This window comes from Pseudochaenichthys georgianus, chromosome 3, assembly GCF_902827115.2.
Source record: "Pseudochaenichthys georgianus chromosome 3, fPseGeo1.2, whole genome shotgun sequence".
In the NCBI taxonomy this organism is placed as follows: Eukaryota; Metazoa; Chordata; class Actinopteri; order Perciformes; family Channichthyidae; genus Pseudochaenichthys; species Pseudochaenichthys georgianus.
Window position 1 is genome coordinate 32,079,361 of NC_047505.1, and position 24,329 is coordinate 32,103,689.

The following is a 24,329-nucleotide window of genomic DNA, read 5'->3' on the forward strand; positions in this document are numbered from 1 at the left end:
ACATTACTCAGAAACAGTAACACCCCTTCCTTTCTATTAAGTTCAGATGAGGTGATGCACAAAAGCTAAAAGCAACCACACACTCTGATCTGTACAGCAATTGCTTGTAATGCAAGACTAAAGCAGATGATCAAAGGATTGCATTAAAAACTGTGTGCAGACTGAGCAGATGATTTTCCTTTTTCTAGTGGTGTGCCTTTGAATCACCGGAGTAGAATGGGTAAATTATATTATTAGGTTTTTTCTTGGGCTATAGAGTAAGACAAAGTAAAAAAATAACACTGGTTGAAATAACTTTGTAAAGACAAGTTCTGATTTTTAAGCAAACTAATTCACCTTACATTCACTTTATAACAATCAGTTTTTACAGCTAAGTTTACTATACATGTACACGCAACCACAAGTAACACATCTACATTAAATGTAATCTTTAATGCACAAAAATATATTTTCAAAGAGAGCAATATTATTCAAACATCAGTAGAGCTGCAAGAATATATTAGCTGCAGGGACGATATAGTAACTCTTGCTTTATATGTGACCCAATATCCAAGTTGTTGCATTTGTAAAAGAAATACAAAAATGTGCTTCTGTTGAAGAAGTAAATGATTGTTAACTGACATGCTGTGATGCTTCAAACACACGTAATAATGTAGCTACAGAGGCCTTGAGAGACATACAAAAAGAAATTGGAGCATTTGGCATATTTCAGTGCTGGAAACAAATGCTAAAGAACTTTCCTACAGGTTATTTTGTATGCAATAGCCCTGCACAGATTGCACGTACTTAACGTCACTGCAAAACGTTTTTTTTTTTAATCTGATGCATGGAGGCTTGAGACAGGCAGAGACTGCCGCCTGATTTCAATTAGTGGACATTCAATCTGAGCATGTATTCCCTGCTGTGTGGAAATTAATATGATTGTAGCACATCAGGCCACAAATATCTAATATTGGTGTTTTGTAAAACATGTGCTTTCTCCTCCAGGAATCTGGCACATTTCATTTGTGGAACACATGGGAGAGTTAAGGGGCTAACACATACACAATGACACACACAACCATGTCTTTTTTACAAACCTTCCAGGTATCCATGCTCCCTAAAACAAAGACAGCACCAATCAAAATAATCATGTTCCCTCTGGGCCTGGTACACAACAATATTAAGAGTGGAAGGGATAATATAAATAGATGTTTAAATGTAACTCCCCCTTTAGAAAGAGAGTTAAAGCTAATAAACACATTATTAGCTTGAACTCAAAACGCTTGCCTAGAAAAAAAGACACGTACGTCGCAAAAAAACGTGTTAAAGTTTCCAATTTCTATGTATCTCATTGACTTGGCATGATCAGTGGTATCATTTGTACTTTCATTACTAGTACCAGAAGAATCATGTAATCATTTAATGATTTTATTTTACCATCTAAATACCAAATTAAAAACATCACTGTCCCATGGTACCTCTGAAAACAGAATCAACCAATCTTCACATAAGACTTGGAGGAATGCTGCTTCTTCCAGCACATCCATCTTCATTCCTTCACGTTCTCATTGTCTTGATTTGATCTGGAAATAAAAGAAAAACACTGAATATATGGCTAAATACAGCTAAATAAAGAGCAAGTTGTGTAAAAACAACAAAACCAAACTGTGTAATTTATGTACCACTGTTTCTCATAGAGGAGGAAACCAACAAACAACATGTGGATCACCAACAGAGGAATGGATGACACTAGAGGAGACGTTTCTATGGGTGATTGGACTTCTTGTACATGCCATGAATCCAAACTGACTTTAAATCACAGAGATAAGAGACACATTATAAGGCGCCACACGTGAAGAGCTCGGCGCTCGTGAACTGTCAACGGGAGGGCGGGGGGGAGCCTCGCTGCGGGGAAGCAGTGTGTGGACATGTCAGCGCAACTTACATGATGCCGAATTTAACAAACACATTTAAATAATTGTTTTAAACGGCATAATAATAAGGACGATCGTCCGTTCTGCGATTCTCCAGAACAGACATGGCCAGTCCGCCCCTGTGTAGCATGTTATTTCGATGAGAGATGAGCAGATCGCCACTGGGCTTTCAACTAAAGACACAGCCCGCAAACACAGCGGCATTTGTACAGCTCCTTATGGGTACTGCAATTTGTGAAGTGCTTTCCTCCGTGGTGAAACAATCAGCACTGCACCACGGAGGAAAGCGGCAGAAAGTCGCCTGGAGTTAAAGAGAGCGGGGCTGCGTTGTGTGCATGGCTTCCTTCTGCAGGTAACGGGGAGACGTGCTCTGGCGGCGGGCTCGTTCAGGATCCGAAAATACAATTTCAATATTTTGCACACTTATTCCTAGTGTGCCACTGGTTACGGTGGCACGCGTGCCAGGGGTTGCCGACCACTGGTCCAGATGAAACATTTGCTCACTCAGCGATCTAAAGACTAACGTCATAGAAACACAGTAAACATGGTAAGGAAAAGTGAGGGGGTTTACATACACTTTTATAGCTATGCATTAACATACTAAATACCACCACCACACTTACAACACACCCAGTACTCACTGTATGATTTGATCTATGGAAGGATTTGAATGCGAGCGTTATACGTGATAGAAAGAAAAAAAACATATGTTGATGAAGTGGAACACTACAACTACACCCAAAGGACCTCAAAGGAAATAAGCTCTTGTGCATTCATTTGTTGTATCCTAAAATGTCTAATAAACTGCACTGTGGGATAAGCAGCCAGCAGATCACAATCGACCACACACTCTCATCTTACCTTGTAGCCAGTCGACTCCCTCCTGTAAACCTTCTCCTTTCAGAGCATCAGTGGCACTGAAACAAATCCACACATCCGATTAGTAAAAACAAAAATCCTTTCAGGGCTTTTTCACATCTTTGGATACTAGTATGGAAACACTACTGCATGTATGTTCATACCAGATGTGCCAGGGTTTGTCCTTGATATTTGCCAAACACAGCAGCTGTGAGACCTTGACAGAAGACAGAGCGTCCCTGACATCCATCTTGTTTGCAAAGAACAGGATGGGAATCCTCCTGTGTTTAATATCTGTAGTGAGAGGAAGTTAGTGGTATAAATCAGCCATTTCATTCCGTTGTACTTGGAACAATGTGAAATCTAGACAACTTGAGTAGTACATATTAGATATCTGTTGTTGGCAAAATAAAAACGTGTTGACATTTTAAAAAACTGTAACATATGAGCGTACCAGGGTGGTTTAGTAATGTGTCCAGTTCTTCTTTGGCTACTACCATCCTCAGTTTGTCTACACTATCAATGACAAATATGATAGCCTGGCCTTCCCTGAGAAAGAAGAGAAAAGAAAGAGAACATAATAATTAATATGAACATCTAACCGCAACTAGAATTGGTTTTTATGTTTCTTTAAATGCAAGAACACTCACTTGTAGTAGTGTTCCCAAAGGTTTCTGTACCTGCCTTGACCAGACATGTCAAACACTGTGAAGGACAGACTACAAGAAGGGAAGAGAGAAAGCTTTTACACGCTAATTGCCATTGTATAGCTTGAATAAACACATGATAATGTATCGGAATTCTTCAATATGATATTCATTTATTTAAGTCAGAAATATGCTAGTATTAGAAGATGACATAGCATTTCTTGGATGACCAATTTAATTGAAAGACCAACACATTGTTGTTTGATGATCAACAGCTACCTGGATGTCTTAAACTTCTCAATGCTGAAGCCAATAGTTGGGACGATGTCTTGTGCCTGGGCCTGGAAAAACAAACGCAGCCTATTTTAAATAAAAACCTTAATAATGAGAATACATTAGAAACATCTATTTCCCGGTAGCCATTAACCTGCAAAAAAATCACAAGTGTTCTGTAGATACATCTAAAGATGATTATAAAATGGATAGTTACACGCCTTGATTATAATAGGCTGAGCTATGTTTGAAGCCGTAAAAAAACTCTGTAAACATACAGCCGTGACAGCAGTACATCTGTATAACGGTTTCAAACGAATTGTCACAAAATGTCAGATCACGTTGTGGATTTTGATTCTCCAGATACGATACGATACACTTTATTGTCCCCGTAAGGACATTTGTTCTGGACCCCGTCCTGCAGTTCAGCATACATGTACATATACAAACATAGTGGACATTAAGAGACATACACATAACATCAGTCATACACCGTTTGAACAAACACAATACACACATACTGACAATGGCGACCTATTGCACAACCCTCATGGCCAACATTTAAAAAGTACATTTCATTAGACTACATTTCATGTGGATGTTAAGAAGCTTAATGGACATAGGTAGGAATGAGTGCTTATAGCGGTTCAGCCTGCTCTTGGGAACCCTGAATCTTCTACCAGAAGGTAGGAGCTGGAATTCTGGGTGGAGTATGTGGGTGGGATCAGACACAATTTTGTTTGCCTGTCTGATAATGGACTGCTCGTATATGTTTTGGAGAGATGGGTGTTTTTTAACGAGATGAGTGGCAGAGAGAGATGGGCAGGATAAAGGAGGAAGATAAAAATGAAAGAAGGATGTTTAATTACTGAGACAGTAAGTACACATCTGGAAAAAAACAGACTTTGCCCCATTTGCAGTTTTCAGAACTGGTGTGTCAAGAAAGATCTGGCTGTTTTAAAACAGTCATCAAGATAAACCAGACTCTCTGTTACGTTGGACCAGGCCCAATTAAAACAGAATGAAATGTGAATAAAGAATTAGAATCTAAACCAGTTTTATTGACACCTTTACTTAACCCATCTGTTTTGAGTGAAACATGCATACCTTAGTTATATCAGAAGTACACCAATGCTACCTAAAGGTGCAATGTGTAGAAAGTGTTGGTCAGACTTACATTAGCGGGCTTCAGCTGGTTGATGATGGTGGTTTTTCCACTGTTGTCCAAACCGAGACAAAGAACATTCACCTCCTTCTTCAACCCCAGCCATGCTGCCAACTTGTCAAACAGCCCCATTTGCTAGCAAGCAACCATCAGCTGCCTGTTTGACCTACAAGAAACAGGCCATACATTATCTTAAAATAAATGGTAACACCGGCTTATACACATATTGCAGTTCAGTTGTTTCACAGGTCTACATTAGCACCTCTATTGAAGCAGCTACTACAGAGTGACAGTTTTGTATTTCTACACTGCTATTTATTCTGCGCTGCTGAGCTCCTATTTGTGAACTATATTTGATATCTTCCTGTATGTTTGTGTGCTTTTTTTGTGTTTGAGTAGCCCGTCTTATTTCCAGCTTACATTTTGGAGGTTATGTGGCTCAAGATCTGATGCTGGCCACATCTAGAAGCTGCTTGATAACCTTCTGGATCCATCTTTTTCACATGTTCTAATTCACATTTTGTGACATGGATTGTACAACATGTACTGTTATTATGTTGGTCTGTTCTGTATACTCGACATGTATTGCACTTCTGTCCACCTTGGGAGAGGAATCTCCTCAGTGGATCTTCCTGAAGAATAGTTACATGCAGCCTCATAACAAAATAAAAGGTGATGTTTGATTTTACTCATTTACAATTATTTAATTGGCGTAATGTTATCCTCCAATTTGGTTTAGCTCCTTTGAATGTGGTTTTGGTTTGAACCGCATTTCCCTACCCATTGCATAGTTAAACTGTTTAAAGCTAACCGAGTAACGTTTTCCTTGAGAACATTACACATGGTTAATTAGCAAATACAGTTGCAAGAAAAAGTGAACCCTTTGGATTCTCCACACATAGCGTTGTGTGTTCCTTCCAAACAACTGAGCTTTGGTTTCATCTGTCCACAGAATATGTTGCCAGTAGTGCTGTGGAACATCCAGGTGCTCTTTTGCAAACTTCAAACGTGCAGCAATGTTTTTTCTGGACAGCAGTGGCTTCCTCCGTGGTGTCCTCCCATGAACTCCATTCTTGTTCAGTGTTTTACGTATCGTAGATTCGTCAACAGAGATGTTAGCATGTGCCAGAGATTTCTTTAAGTCTCTCGCTGACACTCTAGGATTCTTCTTCACCTCATTGAGCATTCTGCGCTGTGCTCTTGCAGTCATCTTCACAGGACGGCCACTCCTAGGGAGAGTAGCAACAGTGCTGAACTTTCTCCATTTAAAGACAACTTGTCTCACCGTGGACTGATGAACATCAAGGCTTTTAGAGATACTTTTGTAACCCTTTCCAGCTTTATGCAAGTCAACAATTCTTAATGGTAGGTCTTCCGAGAGCTCTTTTGTGCGAGGCATGGTTCACATCTGGCAATGCTTCTTAAGAATAGCAAATTCAAAACGGGTGTGTATTTTTTATAGGGCAGGGCCTTAACCAACACCTCCAATCTCATCTCATTGATTGGACTCCAGGTTGGCTGACTCCTGACTCCAATTAGCTCTTGAAGAAGTCTTTAGCCTAGGGGTCCACACCCTGCACTGTGAATGTTTACATGGTGTGTTCAATAAAAACATGAAAACATATAATTGTTTGTGTGGTATTAGTTTAAGCAGACTGTGTTTGTCTATTGTTGTGACTTAGATGAAGATCAGAACACATGTTATGACCAATTTATGCAGAAATCCAGGTAATTCCAAAGGGTTCACTTTTTCTTGCAACTGTACATCCTACTCCTTACAAGACATTTCACCTGATTTAATGTTAGCTATAACAGAAGGCATTCGTGTTTATAACTGGGCATTTCAGAAAGAAACGCATTATCTCGTTGCCTTTATTAGCTAACCCTTAGCTTAGCCTAACGTGCTTAGAAGGCTCTTACCAGGTTCTAACGTAATTTACGTTCACTAACAGCTGTGTGGTTAATCTCGTTATTACTGTTGCTAGCGAGCCTCAGCTATCGTCTAGCCGCTAGGTTATTACTTCAGCTTGCTATGTTAACATGGGGATTAACTACTAAAACCTCAGGTAAATCATCCAGAACAATTTGTATCGCTAATTCTACAAGACAACATAAGATAGTGTGTAGTAAACTGAATAGATAAACTATCGTACACTATAGCGCTACAGTAAACGCTAACGTGATAGCTACGTTAGCTTATATTATCCTCTCCAAAACGTTATTGTAAAGCTGGATTTGTACCTGTACTTTTGCCTCGGGGTCTTGCTTCCAGGATGCACTTTACCGTCCCTTAATCTAGCTCTTTAAATGACCAGGTTCAAATCAGTGTTTCATTCGTTTCATTCATTTCTCCTCAGCTCTTTCATGCTCTCCAGCAGCCCACAGGGAATCAACAAGTTATTTACACCGTGTTGCTGGAGACCAGCTGACCTGCTGATTTAAGCCTGCCCCCTGCCGGCCAAACAAGGGCTGAAGTCGAATAGTCCATTTAGCTTAGGAACTTTCCTAAAGGAGTGAAATGACCCGGAAGTCCCTCAGTGGCAGCCATGATAAGTGCCGTTCGAATTCTCTAGAATGATGAGAATGATAGGAAAGGAGGTTTCAAACTTCCTTTATAACCTCCTTTAGTTTAGGAACCACTGGACCTCGCTAACCGACAGGAGAAGCGAAAATGCTGCCCCACAATGCCTTGCAGCCGCAGCATTTGCCGTCACTCAACAGTCGGCCGTTCACGGAAACAACCGATTATGACGGAGAAATGATATCATGAAAGTTACGGTGCTTATTACGCATTTTAAAACATAGGTGGTAAGTTGCCAAAGTGCTTTGTTTTGAACGTTCATCAGTATTATAATCAAAGAGAGAAATATGAACGTTAGTTTTCACTGAAATTATCAAATAAAGTCAACATTTCAGTCTTTACTGAGCTGTGTGGAGTTTGTTCAACTTTTAAAAGATGTTTGAATGGTGATATACACAGTGATAGGTGTTAAGGACTAACGTTTATAATAAATACATCTGTATTGATTTTAAGATCTTTAGTTCATACAATCATACGTATTGGGATCATTGGTATTAATGTGGACCGGAGGGAGAGGGTGACGAGCAGTTTCACTTTCCTTTTTTATTTCAATTCCAACTTTGGTCCTGAAGAATATGTTTCTCTGTTGTCCACGTTCATAACGCAAAGCAGCAGCATCAGAGCACGGTGCAGAGTCTCTAGATGAGTTCACAGTAGTCCCTCGTTCTTAATAAACATCCATGTTGTAGTCCGCTGTATAGAAAACTGTGGTTTCCATAGTTTCCCCACAGCAGCAGACGCACACAATGACGTCCGCTGGCGCATCATAAACACGTCGGATAGTGAAAGTGCATTCGGATTCTCTAAAGTACCGCAGTCTCTTCTCCTAAGTCCTTTTGAATTCTCCTATCCACTATCCCTTAACCCCGTGACGTTTCACTCAGAGGTCAAGGAATAGACGATAGGGTTAGAATTTAGGAGCTGATTTTTAAACTATCCGACTGCAGCCTCGGCTTCCTCCCACCTACTGCTGTAGTAAAGGAAATGAAACCACAAAGTAAGAAAGACAGAAATAATGGAGAAAACTGAAACACAAGTACAAAAAACACAAACTACAGCCCAAGTGTATGTCGAGCAAAAAGACAACTGAAGCCCTGCCATATATCAAATGCAGTCAGCTTCTATTTATTCACATGTTCTTGTTTCATTTACCAATTTTGTGAGTATTTCATTAAGCAGTGTTTGCTTTATCTTGCATTTGTATTTTAATTTATGTAAACTCCAAAGGACAATTATAGTAAAATATGGTTCAAATTGATCAAAAATGACATCTTATGTCATCTAACCTACTGTAAGCACCTGTTCCACACATTCACCTGACAGTTCTGCATGTCCAGAAAACGTGTCTATCTCCTGAGTGACAATTAAGAGGACAGTTATATTGCATGTGATGTGTGTTTGAGAGAGAGAGCATGCTTCCATGGATACGTGTGTGTGTGAGATTTGATCCTTGAGTGGTTAGATAGAGTCTGAGAGAAAACAAAGTATTAAAATAGGATTGTTTATTAAGGAACAACCATACTGAATAAAACATACAACTTTCACAAGACTTTTTGTACAAGACATACTGCATTATCATGAGGATAGAACGTATACATCTCTATAAAATCTGTTGACATTCAGCGGTCTTAAGCTCAAAAAACATGATTGTATTTACTATTCTGTTGATTTTTATTCCTGGTGAATTGTTTCAGTTTCAGTAACCAGCTTGAATCGTTGTCACTAAAATCGCATACTGTACCATTGTTACCATACCTTCTATCCTATCCACATCTTCTCTGGTCATGAGGTAACTGTCTTGAGACCAATCAAAGTCAATAGAAACCATTGGATTGTCACTTGGAAAGAGAAGAGGTATTGGTGAACACTTGAACGGACAATAGAGAAAATAAGTCCTACATTCAAGTGAATGCTAGTGGTTGCTGAGCTAATAGAGAGACCGCATTTGGCCGACGGTGACAGAGGTTGGTTGTTGTGGAGGCTCTATTGATGGTGGTCCAAACGATGATGAGTGAATTAACTAGACCAAATGTGTGTCTAGCAGCGGAGCACTCCCACAGGAGCAGCGAGTGTTACCTGCTACACCTTACAGTCTGGTGTTTGTGCAATTAGTTACATGACGATGCCAAGGAAGTCGGTCTTGTTTCCGGCTCGGTGTGTCAAACACAGTCTGTGTTTGTGCGAGGGTCTCACACTTGAAAGCCGCTCTGTTGGATGTGGTGAAGCTGCAGGCGAAGAGACTGTATGCTGCTTATGATTCTCCTCTGGTGGCCAATCAAGCAGATCCCAATACGTCTAATGTCCCTGTAGAGGAGAAGAAGTTTTGTATTAAACCTGAAACAAGCACATTGGTTTAAAATTATAATATGAACAAAAAATACATTTAGAAAGGAAGGACAACATTATTGTCTCACTAGCAGTTATATAGATATACATATACATACTGTACAGATAATGTCTTGCTGATGGTTAAAAGTGATATCAATGTTAACATTTCCACCCTTTTTCTGTTCCTTTGATGCTTGTTTCCTTTTAGTGGGCTTTTTGATACTGTAGCTGCACTCTGTAAAATGTGGCTTCACTCACTCTATACTCATGGTTGAAATGGAATCCAGTGTTGTGTATCCTGCTGCAAGGAAGTTGTTCTTATACTGGCTCATTTTGATGGAGTCAAGCCAGTCGCCAATAGAGATGAAAAGAGGGTAGTCTGGCATGTCTTCTGGGGAGTCAGGGTAACTATGGAGACAAATAGAAAGTTGGAAATACAAGTTAACATATTGTTGATCTCAATTTTTATTTTCAAATTGCCATGCCAGTGGTTTTCAACAACATTATTACAAATAATTTTCAGACACATTTCTTAAACTGCCTTAAAAAAGGGTCAAGGTTATTGTCTGAGGTGTGGTAGGTGTGGTATGAGTCTTTAATCACAGTTAATATTGTAGCTTTTACATATATGTATACCATGTTAAACTATATTATTCTCATCTACTGACACCCCTCTATCACATTAACAGAGTATTTTCAAGCTGTCAACGCTTAACTAAAGCAGCAGTTGGTAACTTTATTAAAATAATTTTTTTTGAGAACTTTACGGAATAATCAATTTAGCTCTTTCCGTTTAAAACTGCAAAATCACCAGTATGGTCCTTTGCTAAATGTTTGTATATGTTGATACTAACCTCTGCCCATCATTCACCAGAGCCAGCAGATGACTGGGATTAATTATGAGTTTGTCCAGGAAAGAGAGCACGTTGTTGAAGCGTGGTCTCAGGTTAGACTCCTTCTGCCAGCAGTGCAACATTAACTGGTGCAGAGTAACAGGGCAGTCCATTGGTGCAGGCAGACGATAGCCTTCTTCAATTGATAAAACGACCTGAGAGAAACATCAATGAGTTAAATACAAATGACCAATGCAAATTATTTGTAATGGTTTTGATGGTGTAATGTAGTCAGCAGCTTACATCTTGATTGGACATCTCCCAGTAGGGCCTCTCACCATATGACATAACTTCCCACATGACAATGGCGTAGCTCCATACATCACTAGATGTGGAAAACTTTCCATAAGCAATAGCCTCTGGTGCTGTCCAGCGTATTGGAATCTTTCCTCCCTGACACAAAAAAATAAACACAGGAAAAACGTATTAATAAGGTGTTCAGCATTTCTAACTGTAATGAGGTTATAGTATCCTGTAGTAACTGTAGATCCACACTCACTGTAGCAGTGTAGGCTGCTTCACTGTCATCTTCTAGGACTCTGGTCATACCAAAATCAGACACCTTGCACACCAGGTTTTCATCCACCAAGATGTTGCGAGCTGCGAGGTCTCTGTGAATGTAACCAATTTCTGAAAGAAAGGTCATGCCAACTACGATGCCGCGCAGCATGCCCACCAGCTGGAGCACTGTGAACTGTCCGTCACGTGTCTGGAGTGGTTGTGGGAGAGATAGAGAGGATCAATATGATGTGACTGAAAACTCATCTCTTTCGACTCCACTTCGAGCGATAGAATGACTAACAAAGAACTGCAAACAGAGCACTTATATACTAATAAAGGACTGGCTTATCTAAAGCCAGTTGAGTAGCACTTGAAACGATTGGCTCTTTGAAACCTGATGTACTTATATGATTCTGTTTTCTTCAAGGTTGTGTCTTCCTGGTCGAATGTACTTATTGTGAGTCCCTTTGGATAAAAGCGTCAGCTAAATGCAATGTAATGTTGGAAAATATTATCTAAGGGAACAGGTTTACAGGTAAGATTTTTAATCTCAATTAGTCTTTTGCTCCTGGTTAAATACAAATAAACATCTGTAACATATTTTATCCTCTCACCCGGAGGAAGGAATCAAGTGATCCATTTTCCATGTACTCAACGACGATCATTACTGGTCTGGCTGAGGGAAAGGCAAAAGACAGGAGTTAAGTGACAAATAAAGAAAAGAGACTAAAGAGGAATGAGCTGATGCTATGCAAAACACAGTAACACAGCTTACTCCTAGTGACCACTCCCTCCAGCCGGATGATGTTGGGGTTGTCAAACTGTCCCATTATTGAAGCCTCTCGCAGAAAGTCCCTCCTCTGCTGTTCTATATAGCCACCTTTAAGTGTCTTTATTGCCACAGCAATGTCCACCCTTCCAGGTATGCGCAACCGACCACTACAGACTTCTCCAAATTCACCTGTCATAAAAACAACACAATGCACTCAATGGTGCATCTGCCATATATAATAAGACTGATTCATAATAGTATTCACAGCAACATAATGAAATTGTGAAAACAATACATGTATTGCATAAATACTGCCCATATAAGTTATCATTATTTCCTGTTCTTTGTAAAGTATAAGATAGACTTCAAGATGAGATACAAGATTGATTCCAAATTGGGACATTTTAATGTGTCTGCCTGTAAGAAAGGAGATGAAATAAATATTGTGATTCACAGTTTGTTAGTCTAAAACTTCAAAATGTAAAACAGATAATTGTGTCAACACAATTCAGTATGGACTCCTGCAGTTGCCTTGCCATTTAAAGATCTGTGGAAGACACACTGCCTCCACCAGATGGAGCCCATGTTACAGAAACTAGATCAATGGGAGGCACCAGCATAATTACTCATGGGCTAAAAAGCAGACACAATCTGTTAGATGTAACGATCCAGCGAACATTATTATCCATAGTCAGCAGCACTGCCTTTACAATACTATAACTTTCTTTAGAATCAGCTTTCTGAAAGTGGCTGTACAATGTTTAATTCAAACTTTATGATGTTTCTCATAAAATAAAGATGTTACTCAACGTAAAATGTGACAAATACTCGATTACAAAATGCCTGTGTAACCCTTAATAGGAGTTTAGGACATACATAGATTAAAATAATTGCATTATATAACCTCTTCTATCTGGTGTTATGTATTTCTCTTGCACACAGGGGACCTCTATGCTGTTCCTGCCATGAAAGCAGGAAATGCATGTACATTGCAGTATGAGTTGATGCTTGTATACATGTGTGTACGTACAGTTTTTACATGTTTTTATCCATTTTACCTGCACCAATCACCCTCTCAATGCATATGTATGAGGGTTCTATCTCTTTGGCAAATTCCTCGACAGCCTGAGTGGGGTCTTCATATGTATCTGGATCCACATAAGACTTCATCCCTGAGAAGGGGACTGAAAGAGAAGCAATGTTAAAAAAAAAAGTATTGACACATGAACATTTGACCCACATATACACATCTCAAACACACGGAAAATCTGCCGAAATGTCAATGTAACACCTCAGAGGTTTACAGCTGTGGCACCATCAGCTCTTCTTCGTCGTTATGAAAACGGAAACATGGTTCACATGATTTGTGAATCCCACAATCCCCAATCAATTTGTAAACACAATAATTGGACATAATACAAGAACACCTCTGCAACATGATGCAATCAAGTTCTATCCATCTTGATCCCACCACATACCATAGTAAAACACAGAGCTTAGTATACTTTCTTAAACGATTTATGTAAAAAAAAAAAAGATTTGCATTTTGCTCAACTGCATCTTCTACTCCCTTGCCCAATTGTTTGCATGCATTAAGACGTTAGTATGAAGAATAAATAAATGTTGTTTATTTTTTCATTTTGCTATGCGAGAGAAGTTGATTCAACTATATGAGTTGATAATGAATGTTGTATACTGTATGCTTGTGTTATACTGTAAACATATTCTGTCATTTTGTCAAGGCGCAAAGAGAAAACACAAACAAATTGAAAGAAAGCAAAAGGGGCTGAAAAATGCCCCAGAGCAGCGTATGAAGACATTACAGGCAGCCAGGCTTCAGAATCCTGCTGGCTGAGGCTGGGACGCTGCTACAGTGAGCACTGTGCATGATGACTGGCACAAATGATAACAGCCCCTGGTACACCTCCAGCAGATGAGCTGGGGACTAAATGTACGTTATAGCTGTGTCAGCTCCAATAGAGGGTTGAAGGCTTTGTCTAAGAAACCTTCCATTTTGGGGTCTACACTCTACCTCTCTCTCATGGGTGTCTAAGCTCGGCTCTATATTAGAAAATGCCTTTTCTCAGTTTGTTGAACCTGCCTAGGTGATGCCTCCACAGCACACCACAACAACAAAGACAGACAGCAGGGAGGCAAAGGATTCTACTTAAATTATGTTGATAATATTTGAAGAAAAGGCTTTATCGTGTATTTGTAATAGAACAATTCTTATCATTCTTTGTCATGTGCTGCAAGTAAAATAAGATGACTGATGATACGCAAAATTAATATACTAAACAATAAAATGGATCTGAAGAAAATTCTATCCAACTTGTAGGAAAAGGAGAACAAATTAAGAACTGACAGGCACACAGATGATAGAATGGTTGGATTTGTCTCAAGAGCATCTCAGATCGATCCTTCAATGTGTCACTGAACTGTCTTAGTAAATAACAGAACACTGTTGTGTCACCGTTCAAGAATAAAACGCCTCCCCTGTGGGGCCAATCGATGTTATCTACAAATGTAGGACCACACTCCGATGATCAATCCTGTAACTGTGCAAACATTACAGTGGTTACCTACATGTTGTTACAATCAAATAATGGTGGTGTATGAGATACTGTGATTGGTGGTTCTTGATTAAAACTTTATTAAAAAAACGGCAGAAAGCTAGGCAAATGGTAACCGGTCTTTGTAGAACGTGTGTGTCACAACTAAAGCTGTAAGAGTGGGAGCATGCAGTTTGTTGAAGAACACATGGTCCCTAACATAATTAATTTGTTCAAGCATTTCATGGAACCATATGGGAGGCCACTACACTAACATTGTTTGTTGTTGTATTCAGGACCAGGTTTCCAAATTGGTGTTGTCTCTTCAAAAACAGGAAGATGCTGCCATTTACTGATATTGATAGAACACCTACACATTACACTTACAGGAGCTTTTATGAGATCGCCTTCAATAGGCATTGATATGAAGTTGGTCCCCCCTTTGCAGCGATAACAGCTTCCACTCTTCTGGGAAGGCTTTCTACAAGATTTTGGAGAGTGTCTGTGGGAATGTTTGCCCATTCATCCAGAAGAGCATTTGTGAGGTTAGACACTGATGTTGGACGAGAGGGCCTGGCTCGCAATCTCTAGAGGTTTCTCAATACTCTAATTTCCCTTCCCCTTTCCTGGACTCCTATCCTCGATACTTAGTCCCGCCCACAGGAGATGCGAGCGGAGGACTGGAGGGGAACCGAGGAGAGAGGAGGGGAAGCAGCAAGCGGTTAGAGAAATGAGAACTCCTCTCCTCTGAGCGGTCATTTTACAGAGACGTCCATTAATGATGACAGGAGGCACAGCAGCCTCTGTCTGATGGACAGATGTGTTCATGACCACTTCTATATTTACTTTGATTCATTCACAGTGCGGTATAATGAGACAATAACAGGCTACAGATGCGGACATATACACACACATATTTATATAAATATATACAATTTTAGAATCAAACAAGTATGAGAGCACTCTCATAATAACGTAACACAATCAGAGACTGGATATATCCCCCCCCCCCCGGTCGCTGAAATGGGGAATTGAAATTACGGGCCAAAAGTTGTATACAAGTATTAAAAGTCTGCATAGGACACCAAACCAACTGAGATCCGTCTGTCCGCCGCATCTACGCACTGTACAACACGCACACACACCTACACACTGTACCACACACACCTACACACTGTACCACACACACACACCTACACACTGTACCACACACACACACCCACACACTGTACCACACACACCCACACACTGTACCACACACACACACCCACACACTGTACCACACACACACACACACACACACACACACACACACACACACACACACACACACACACACACACACACACACACACACACACACACACACACACACACACACACACACACACACACACACACACACCACACACACACACACACACACACACACACACACACACACACACACACACACACACACACACACACACACACACACACACACACACACACACACACACAGCTCCTAAAGCATATAATATATATCAGGATACAGCCGTTGTGTATTTTATTATGTGAAGCACTAAATGGTCTTAGAAAAATATCGACTCTTTGTAGATATCTACTAAACTACAGCATACAAATACAGAGAGTAATGTAGGCCTGTTATACTGAGTGATATATATTTTACACACTGCTCTGCTTTCTGCACGGACCTCACAGCTGTTCTCACTGTAAACATCTCGTTGCGATGAAAGCTTTCTAAAATAATATCCAGGGGATGCATGCAGAGCTGTCATTGGCTGAGATAAGTCCGGCCGTGCGTAACGCCTTCACCGTTCCCGGATCACTACCGGAGGACCGAGGAGGGGAAATGAGAGTATTGAGAAACCTCTTCTGAAGGTGTTCAATGGGGTCGAGGTCAGGGCTCTTTGCAGGCAGGTCAAGTTCTTCCACAGCAAACTCATCCAACCATGCCTTTATGGACCTTGCGTTGTTCACTGGGACAGTCATGCTGGAACAGAAAAGGGCCTTCCCCAAACTGTTTCCACAAAGTTTGAAGCATAGAATAGTCAATATTGACTTGAAAATAAAGCATTAAGATTAGCTGAGCCAAAAAAACACTTCCTTTATTATTATCCCTCCTCCACCAAACTTTACAGTCGGTGCAATGCAGTCAGGCAGGTAACGTTCTCCTGGCATTCTCCAAACCCAGACTCGTCCATCAGACTGCCAGATAGAGAAGCGTGATTGGTCGCTCCACAGAACACGTTTCCACTGCTCCAGAGTCCAGTGGTGGCGTGCTTTACACCACTCCATCCGACGCTTGGCATTGTGCTTGGTGATGTAAGGCTTGCATGTAGCAGCTCGGCCATGGAAGCCCATGCCATGAAGCTCCCGCCCATATCAGCACACTTTTGGTGCTGATATTAATGCAAGAGCTGCTGATATTAATGCAAGAGCTGGTTTGGAACTCTGCAGTTATTTAGTCAGCAGAGCTTTGGCGGCTTTTACGCACTAGCTAAGCACTTTACCTCAGCACTCAGCGACCCCACTCTGTAACTTTACGTGGTCTGCCACTTGGAGGCTGAGTTGCTGTGCTTCCTAAACGTTTCCCCTTTGCAATAATACCACTAATTGCAAAGTGAAGAAGAGAGAAGAAAATTGCAACTGTTGCAACGTGCCATCACATTACAGTACCACGTTTGCATTCAGTTAGCTCTGTCGAACGACCCATTCTTTCACAAACGTTTGTAAAGGCAGACTGCATGGCTAGGTGCTTGATTTGATATACCTGTGGCAATGGGACTGAATGAAACACCTGAATTCAATGAGTGGTCCAATGCTTTTGTCCATATAGGTGTTGGGGAAATATTTTTCTTGGCCCATAACTTTGACCCAGTTCATCAATGTATCAGTTTGTTTATCAGTGTATCAGGTTGTACTGCAGTACAAACAGTCAGGCATGCCCTTGCATGCAACCTTGGGCTGAAGTTCTCTCAGTGTTTTCTCTCCCTATTCCTGCCTGTTGGCGTCAGCTGATAGAGGTAGTTATAGTGCTCCTCCTGTTTTATCTTGTTATGCAGCATGTTGATTATTCTCTCAGAACTAGTAGAATACCGGGGTCTGGGGTAGAGCTCTTCAGAATTGGCTTTGGCAACTGCTGTGACACCTCGAAGCTCCAAATAAACCATCAGTGTTTGCCATCAAAGTTCCTGCTCTCTCTGTGTCTCTCTGAGTCTCGTCTCCATTGCTTCAGAAGTTTCCATCACAGTAGGTGCAGTAAAAATCTATCTATATTTCATTCTTATATTTTGACACAGATTTTTTTGATTAGGTGTGGACATTTATTTAGTCGATACATTTTTTTATTTTCTTTCTTAAAAACTGCACAGCACACAGAGTGCTAATCCACTTAACCCTTGTATGGTGTTCGGGTCTGTGGGACCGGGTTTCATTATTTATCTAAAGAAAAAGTATATCAATTATGTTTTCACACTCAATGGCCTTGGCTCATTTTCTGTGAAGAACATATATCAGAACACATTTTCAATGACCACCCACTGTACACCCCCCCTACACATTTACATTACATACAGGGTGTTCGGGGCTAACAAAAGTGTGGAAATTGTAGGTCCTGTGTACCTACACTCGGTCCTCCTCCTGTCTGGGCCTTGTGTGTGTGTGTGTGTGTGTGTGTGTGTGTGTGTGTGTGTGTGTGTGTGTGTGTGTGTGTGTGTGTGTGTGTGTGTGTGTGTGTGTGTGTGTGTGTGTGTGTGTGTGTGTGTGTGTGTGTGTGTGTGTGTGTGACTTTTGTGTTTCTGCCTCTGACATTCCCGCACAAGGTTGCAGCATTGTTGATAAATTCAAGCACCGACACCTGTATGCTCTCACAGTCTTGCATTATGTCTTGCGGGAACCAATCTTAATTTATTTTTCACATTCTATCCCAGCTGCAAATTTGGGGCGAGACTATAGACTGTATATGCGAGACACAATAAATAAAGCTTTGCCAGTTTGGATCCTTATCATAACTGATCAAGATGGCCAAAAGATTCTCTGCTCAGAGGGCCTTGCAAATGATTTTGGAAGAGAGAGAACCATTTGATGATGATGTAGAGAGGAAGAGGAAAAGGTTTCAGAATGTGAGGATCACATTCTGAGAATTCTGATTCTGACAGTGACTTTGAAATAGAGGATGAGATTGAGCATCAGCTAGTTACAAAAAAGACGAGCCACAGGACCAGCCGGTCAGCGGGCAAAAAAAACAAGTAGCACTTTAATTCATTAATGTGATCTAACAAATGTAAAAGGGCAAATATTAACCATATATGCTGTTTATATTGCTTGTAATTGGGATGAAGTAAACATCTGTTGAGTATTTTAACATAAAATAGTTTATGTTGAATTGAAGCCCAAAAAGGCAGCGGGTCCAACAGACCCAAGAACACTGGCTGAATAACAAAAATATGAACACCACACAAGGGTTAAGCAAACAGAGACAATTAACAGTGATAAAATAAAGTTATTGTTTCAACAATTTTGTATCTCATTTGGTATTATTATTAAATAATATATATATATATATAAACATTATACAGTATATAGGCCATTGAAAAAACGATGTTGGTCCACCAATAATGAAACCCATACACGCATTGTAAAAACCACATATATAAGCATACTTAGACAATACAAACTATATTCATATCTTTGCATGTACAGTACCGTGTCCACTGCGGAAGCGAGTCCTCCTCTTCTCCTCTGACTTCATCCTGGCTTTAATGTATCCTTGACACCTGTAAAGAAGAACCACAGAGTTTGTGCCACTTCATCCCCATATAAATACTCCTCTAGTCTAATGTTCATCCCAGTCTTTTTCATCACCTTCTTCCCCCTCTCAGAGGTCTCACCCTATAAATGATTTGAAATCATCAGCAGAAGACACTTAACGAACAGGTTTACTGCCCTCATGACAAAAGGTGGATAAGTGAACCCTTTTTTTCCGCCAGCAGAAATTGCTGCAACATCACCAATCATTTGGTTTGCAAAGACATCTCTGGCGGAATAAGTCATTCTTTAATTAGTCATTTTTTTCCTTGCACTTATGTAATTATTTTTTATTTACTTCCATTTCCTTGCTTTTATCCCACTCACAGTCTTACAAATGTATGGCTTTCAAGGCTTAGTCTCCATAGAGAGAAGGAGTCTGGACAAAGGTAGCTATGGAACATTTGCATCTTCCATGTAAAAAACATACCATGTCATCATCGGATCAAAATGTGCTGATACTTTAAAACATGTGCCTTAAGAAATATTTGATATGCCTGTTTAGATTAAACACACCTTTATGATATTTACACTTAAATTAACATATGTGATAGAGAAAAGTAAGTTAAAGCAGGCATTGTTACTTTTCATTTACATCATGCAGGCTGGCTCTGTACTGTTTTGTGTGGCCAATTCTTGGCAGCTCATAAGGCTAAAACAATATACAAAATAACATTTACATCTCTGTAGTTTACTCAGGACAGTAACAGGTTTCTGACAGACAGATCTTATAAGCTGTGTTGTGGTATCATATATACAGTAATATTGCCTCCAATCTTTATAACTATCAGCAATGTTCACATTTTAAGGTATGGCAAGGACAGACTCCAGAAATAGCAGGAGTGTATATCCAAGTAATGTAACTTCCAAGAAATTCAACCCATTACAAAAGTACATCCATTGCATATGTTGAGATAAGGAACACACACAAATCTTCAGGATGGATGATTGCATTTGTGCCTCTTTTTCTCCCAACACTGACTGTCTATCTGCATGAAACCAAAGCTCGCTCAAACGTGATTAGTCAATGAAACTCAGATTATAAACGGAAGCCAAAGCGCATTCCATCACCAATTTATTGCTCCTTTGCATGGATTCTGCATTGATATGCAGAATCTGTTTATAGACATCATACCGGGAAACACCTGCATCTTTTTTTCTTTGTGAGATAGGTTCATATTATGATTTTTCAGCAAATTAAGTTTGCACATTGTGTTTTCAAATAACACTTAATCTTATACCATAATAAGGTATACATTCAGACAAATTGCATACAGATTCTGCGCCATTATTCATTGTTTATGAATAAGTATTTCCAGTGGTAAAACACTGTGAACCAGAGGCAGACTGAGAACAATGGTCTGAGCTAACCTGTGGAAGTTAATGGAATGCAGCAAACTGCTGGTACATGCATTACACGCTGAGTAATTAGGCAGAAAATTGGTTCAGCCATTTGGAAAATAAGAGTGTCTGGTCGGTGGCAAAAAGAGAGGCCATTAACAGCCTTCTGGTTGTAGCGTCTCACTGGAGATGATGTGAAGCTGAAGTGTGTGTGTGTGTGTGTGTGTGTGTGTGTGTGTGTGTGTGTGTGTGTGTGTGTGTGTGTGTGTGTGTGTGTGTGTGTGTGTGTGTGTACAGTGTTAGCAATGAGCCAGCCCCAAAGAGCAAGAAGGTTTTTTTTTACTGTCCAGTGATGAGGAGGAAGAGTGTTAGGATGACCAACAGGGAGAAGCCTCCTACAGCCGCTGTGACCACCACCAGAACTTGACCCTGATCAGCGATATCAGGATCTGAGGAGAGTAATTACAAAACAAGACCAACACAGTCAGTACGTGTTAATAAAACCAGCTGTCTGGAATAGTTTAAACCAGAGAGCTGACACTACTTCGTGATACGAAGCTGCTGAAAATTACTAACCCAGTGGATGAAACATAATATTTTTGGTATTGTGTTGTTACATTTTTACATGAAGTCTGTTGGAATCAACAAATGTAATTAGTAATAGAAACTCCCATTTTACATTTAAGATGTACTTTTTTAACATTGTTGGCCTTCCCCTACTGCTCGTATAAAATGCAGCGACTGTAAAAAGGAAACGTTTGAAAAAGGTCTAAATCAGTGGCACTACAGTTCTACTAATGGGTAGAATAAGGTGAGAGAGTAGATGGCACATTTGTAGAAGCAAGATCTAAGTATATAAATGGAATTACATCAGATGCACTGGCATATGGTGGTATGAGAGTGTAGGTGGACATTTACATATTCATAACCTAACGTGTGTATCTTGTAGGAGGATGTGCTTTCCTGCATATTTCAGGATTAGAATCAGCAGAGCGTAATATGTGCATCAAGAATTTACAGAGCTTATAAACATTTAAATAAATGGCTCATGCCTGAAGAAGCACTGATGAGTTCCACTGATCCATAACAGAAAATGACCATAAAATGTCTCTTGGGATTTTATAAGGTTGTTGATCATCACTGATGACTTCACATCCTTGGCTTTCACACTCTCCTGTGCATTGTTTTAAAACGCAAAACAATACATCCATTACATTTTTAACACAAATCCTACTGACTGGACGGCTGAACGTCATTGCTGTTAGTCTGAAAACACAGCCAGTGTAAACACAAACAAAGACACAATTGCCTCATGCTCACTCCCCCGAAGTCATACCCTCAGCCGCAGTAGCAAACTCAAAGTTGGGGCTGTACGCTGTGTAGCCAGCAGCAGTGCGAACGCGAACGTGGAAGACATAGACAGTGGAGGGTCTGAGGCCTCTCACCACCACACTGGGGTTTCTGGTCCGTGTCGATGAGTAGCTCAGCTGCTCTTGCTCCTAAAAAGATAAAAATGAGCAAGTTTAGGCCGGAGACAAAAACAGTGATTCCATAAACCCATTATCAAAGCAACAAAGCACAATATTTTCATCCTTTTGAGCAGATGGTGAACAAAGTCCAGAAAGCAAGACATAATAGAGGCTCGGCATTTACGAACGGCTGCATGCTAACATGGACATTGTTATCTTAATGTAATCACTTGTGGTGCATTACAGTGCTTGAATAACTAATTCAAACCATTTAACATCAAGGAATGTGCACATAAATGTATCAAAGAAACTGTCAAACTGTCTTTTAAAATATGATAAAACACTTTACCTTCTCAAAGTATTTGACTTCATAGTCCACTTTGTCTGAGGGAAGCTGTTCAACTTCTGACCAGGAGAGGGCGATGCTGTTTTCAGAGGCCCAGTCTTTCTTGACTACACCCACCAGAGCAGGACCTTAGGGTACATTCAGAGATAATAGGGATGTCAACTCTGAAAACAACATAACGACTTATTTTGATTAGTGACTGAGTTATGTACTAAGAGTGGTGTGCCATAGAGTGGTACTCCTCCCCTGTCACCTGTCGGTGAGGTCTGGGGGTATGAGGAAATGAGCGATTCCATACATTTATTGCTCAAGCCACTGCAGTGAACTCTAAAGTGAATCTACTGACATCAGAGACACAACCACAACAGCACAGTTTCTAAAGTGTATCCAGCCATCAGAAAAAAAAATGTTGAACAAAAAGTTTCAAAGCTCCAAACTGAAAAAGAAAAACCCTGAAATATAAAACAACTTTTGAGAAATGTAAGAACCTTGTTGTAGTTTGGAAGATAAATGGTTTTAGTTTGTTTCAGGAGGGCCAAGAAAAACAACCATAACACTGTCCAGGTCCAGTTTGATGTACGGCCTGAGAGACACATTTTTGCTAACCCGACCAATAGACCTGCAGCTACGGTTTGTCATGTTTGTCATTGCTGCTGAATTGAGGGAATAATTTGGACAGGCTGCTGAGGAGACACAAACTACACAACAGAGATTCAAATAATTACCATCAATTATTCATAAAGTTTCCAGTTGAACAGAATATGATTTGGAAAACTACTACATCCAGTCCTTTTGTTTTCGGTGTGCGGTTTGGAGATCATTGTTGGAATTAAACCCAGGTTTGTCTTTAACTATCCACATGCACACATAACCAGTACTAGTATACACAGAAAGCCAGAGACAGAATGTGGCACTTCAGGGAGCTGACGTTTGGCTCCATCAAGCTGGATGTGTTGGGCTTCAGTTGCGACATAAACATTTTGTCAAAAGGCCAAGATTTTCTCACAGCAGCTCAGCCTAGACACGCCCCTACACAGTCTAACAAGTCAACCGTATCGACTTGTATTCAAACAAAATGAGGGCAGAGAGAAAAATGGTGCACACGTGAAGAGATATTTTGATGCTGACTATAGCAAATACAATACAGTCACATGCAGACTCCTGATTTGAGTCTGTTTAAATTGCACAGCACCATAAAACCTTGTTATGACAACTCTTGATAACTGAATGAAGGTTTGTCATATTGAGTAATACCTTACACTTCTTACATGACTATCATTGGACTGCACTGCCTATTAAACATTTTGCCCTGTCATCCATGTTATTCCCGGTAACATGTGCCCTCTCTTTCCAGGTGGCAGCTGGTGTCTGAGCTGAACACAGCGCCTGGAGATGTTGAGGGAAAACCTCTATAGCCTCTGTCTGTCACTGCTGCACTTATTAATGGACAACAGCAGACACACCAACAACACTATACACCATGTATTGACAGAGCACTGCAGTCAGTGCAAAAGTGCACAGGCGAGGCAAGGAAACATTCAAGGCAGTTGCTTTATGAATGTCATCCCTAGCATTCCTGAAGGATTCAGAGTCATCATGACCAGCACAGTATCTGCTCAGGCATTATTCAAAAGCTCACAATGTTAAACGACAGTTCCTATAAACAAATCTAACAGCAATTTATCAAGGTGAAATATCTGACACGTAGCTAAAATCCATTCAGATTTTGCAGTGGATATATTTGATCATTTCCGTCTGATGGGAGCACTGTTATCCAAGACCAAACATTTTTAATTAAAAAGCTCCACTGACCATCAACAGGTTAATGACTAATTTGCTTATTATTATCATTATCAGTTTTTAATGAAGTGATAT

The 24,329-nt window shown here is 40.2% G+C and overlaps 2 protein-coding genes across 3 annotated transcripts in view; both read right to left on the minus strand.

Moving 5' to 3' along the window:
* Positions 1-413: 413 nt before the first annotated feature.
* On the minus strand, positions 414-7,742 carry arl6 (ARF like GTPase 6). Its single transcript, XM_034076475.2, has 8 exons — positions 7,101-7,742; positions 4,872-5,025; positions 3,701-3,762; positions 3,425-3,493; positions 3,229-3,323; positions 2,939-3,068; positions 2,778-2,833; positions 414-1,565 (listed from the first exon to the last, which is right to left on the minus strand). The coding sequence occupies exons 2-8, from the start codon at positions 4,989-4,991 to the stop codon at positions 1,540-1,542; spliced, it is 558 nt and encodes a 185-aa protein (XP_033932366.1). The 5' UTR covers positions 4,992-5,025; positions 7,101-7,742; the 3' UTR covers positions 414-1,539.
* Positions 7,743-8,925: 1,183 nt separating this feature from the next.
* The window catches only part of LOC117466611 (ephrin type-A receptor 6-like), a 69,896-nt gene continuing 54,492 nt past the window's right edge, over positions 8,926-24,329 (minus strand). Inside the window, exons 9-20 of one of the 2 annotated variants that reach the window (XM_034109968.2) lie at positions 22,458-22,582; positions 21,976-22,138; positions 20,983-21,088; positions 19,197-19,267; positions 12,993-13,118; positions 11,938-12,123; positions 11,777-11,838; positions 11,161-11,370; positions 10,905-11,054; positions 10,623-10,816; positions 10,027-10,176; positions 8,926-9,744 (exon numbers count right to left, since the gene is read on the minus strand). In XM_034109968.2, coding sequence (XP_033965859.1) covers positions 9,630-9,744; positions 10,027-10,176; positions 10,623-10,816; positions 10,905-11,054; positions 11,161-11,370; positions 11,777-11,838; positions 11,938-12,123; positions 12,993-13,118; positions 19,197-19,267; positions 20,983-21,088; positions 21,976-22,138; positions 22,458-22,582 — 1,658 coding nt within the window. In that variant the 3' untranslated portion in view covers positions 8,926-9,629. Of the gene's footprint in view, positions 9,745-10,026; positions 10,177-10,622; positions 10,817-10,904; positions 11,055-11,160; positions 11,371-11,776; positions 11,839-11,937; positions 12,124-12,992; positions 13,119-19,196; positions 19,268-20,982; positions 21,089-21,975; positions 22,139-22,457; positions 22,583-24,329 lie in introns of those variants that run through there. The other variant, XM_034109977.2, reaches the window with a different exon arrangement.

Bases quoted from the DNA above. Each gene is read 5' to 3' on its own strand.
- arl6 (XM_034076475.2), bottom strand. From the start codon at position 4,991: ATGGGGCTGTTTGACAAGTTGGCAGCATGGCTGGGGTTGAAGAAGGAG. The intron at 3,763-4,871 runs GTAAGTCTGACC...TTGTTTTTCCAG, and splicing joins ACCAGCTGAAGCCCGCTAAT to GCCCAGGCACAAGACATCGT. The intron at 3,324-3,424 runs GTGAGTGTTCTT...CTTCTTTCTCAG, and splicing joins CTTTGGGAACACTACTACAA to GGAAGGCCAGGCTATCATAT.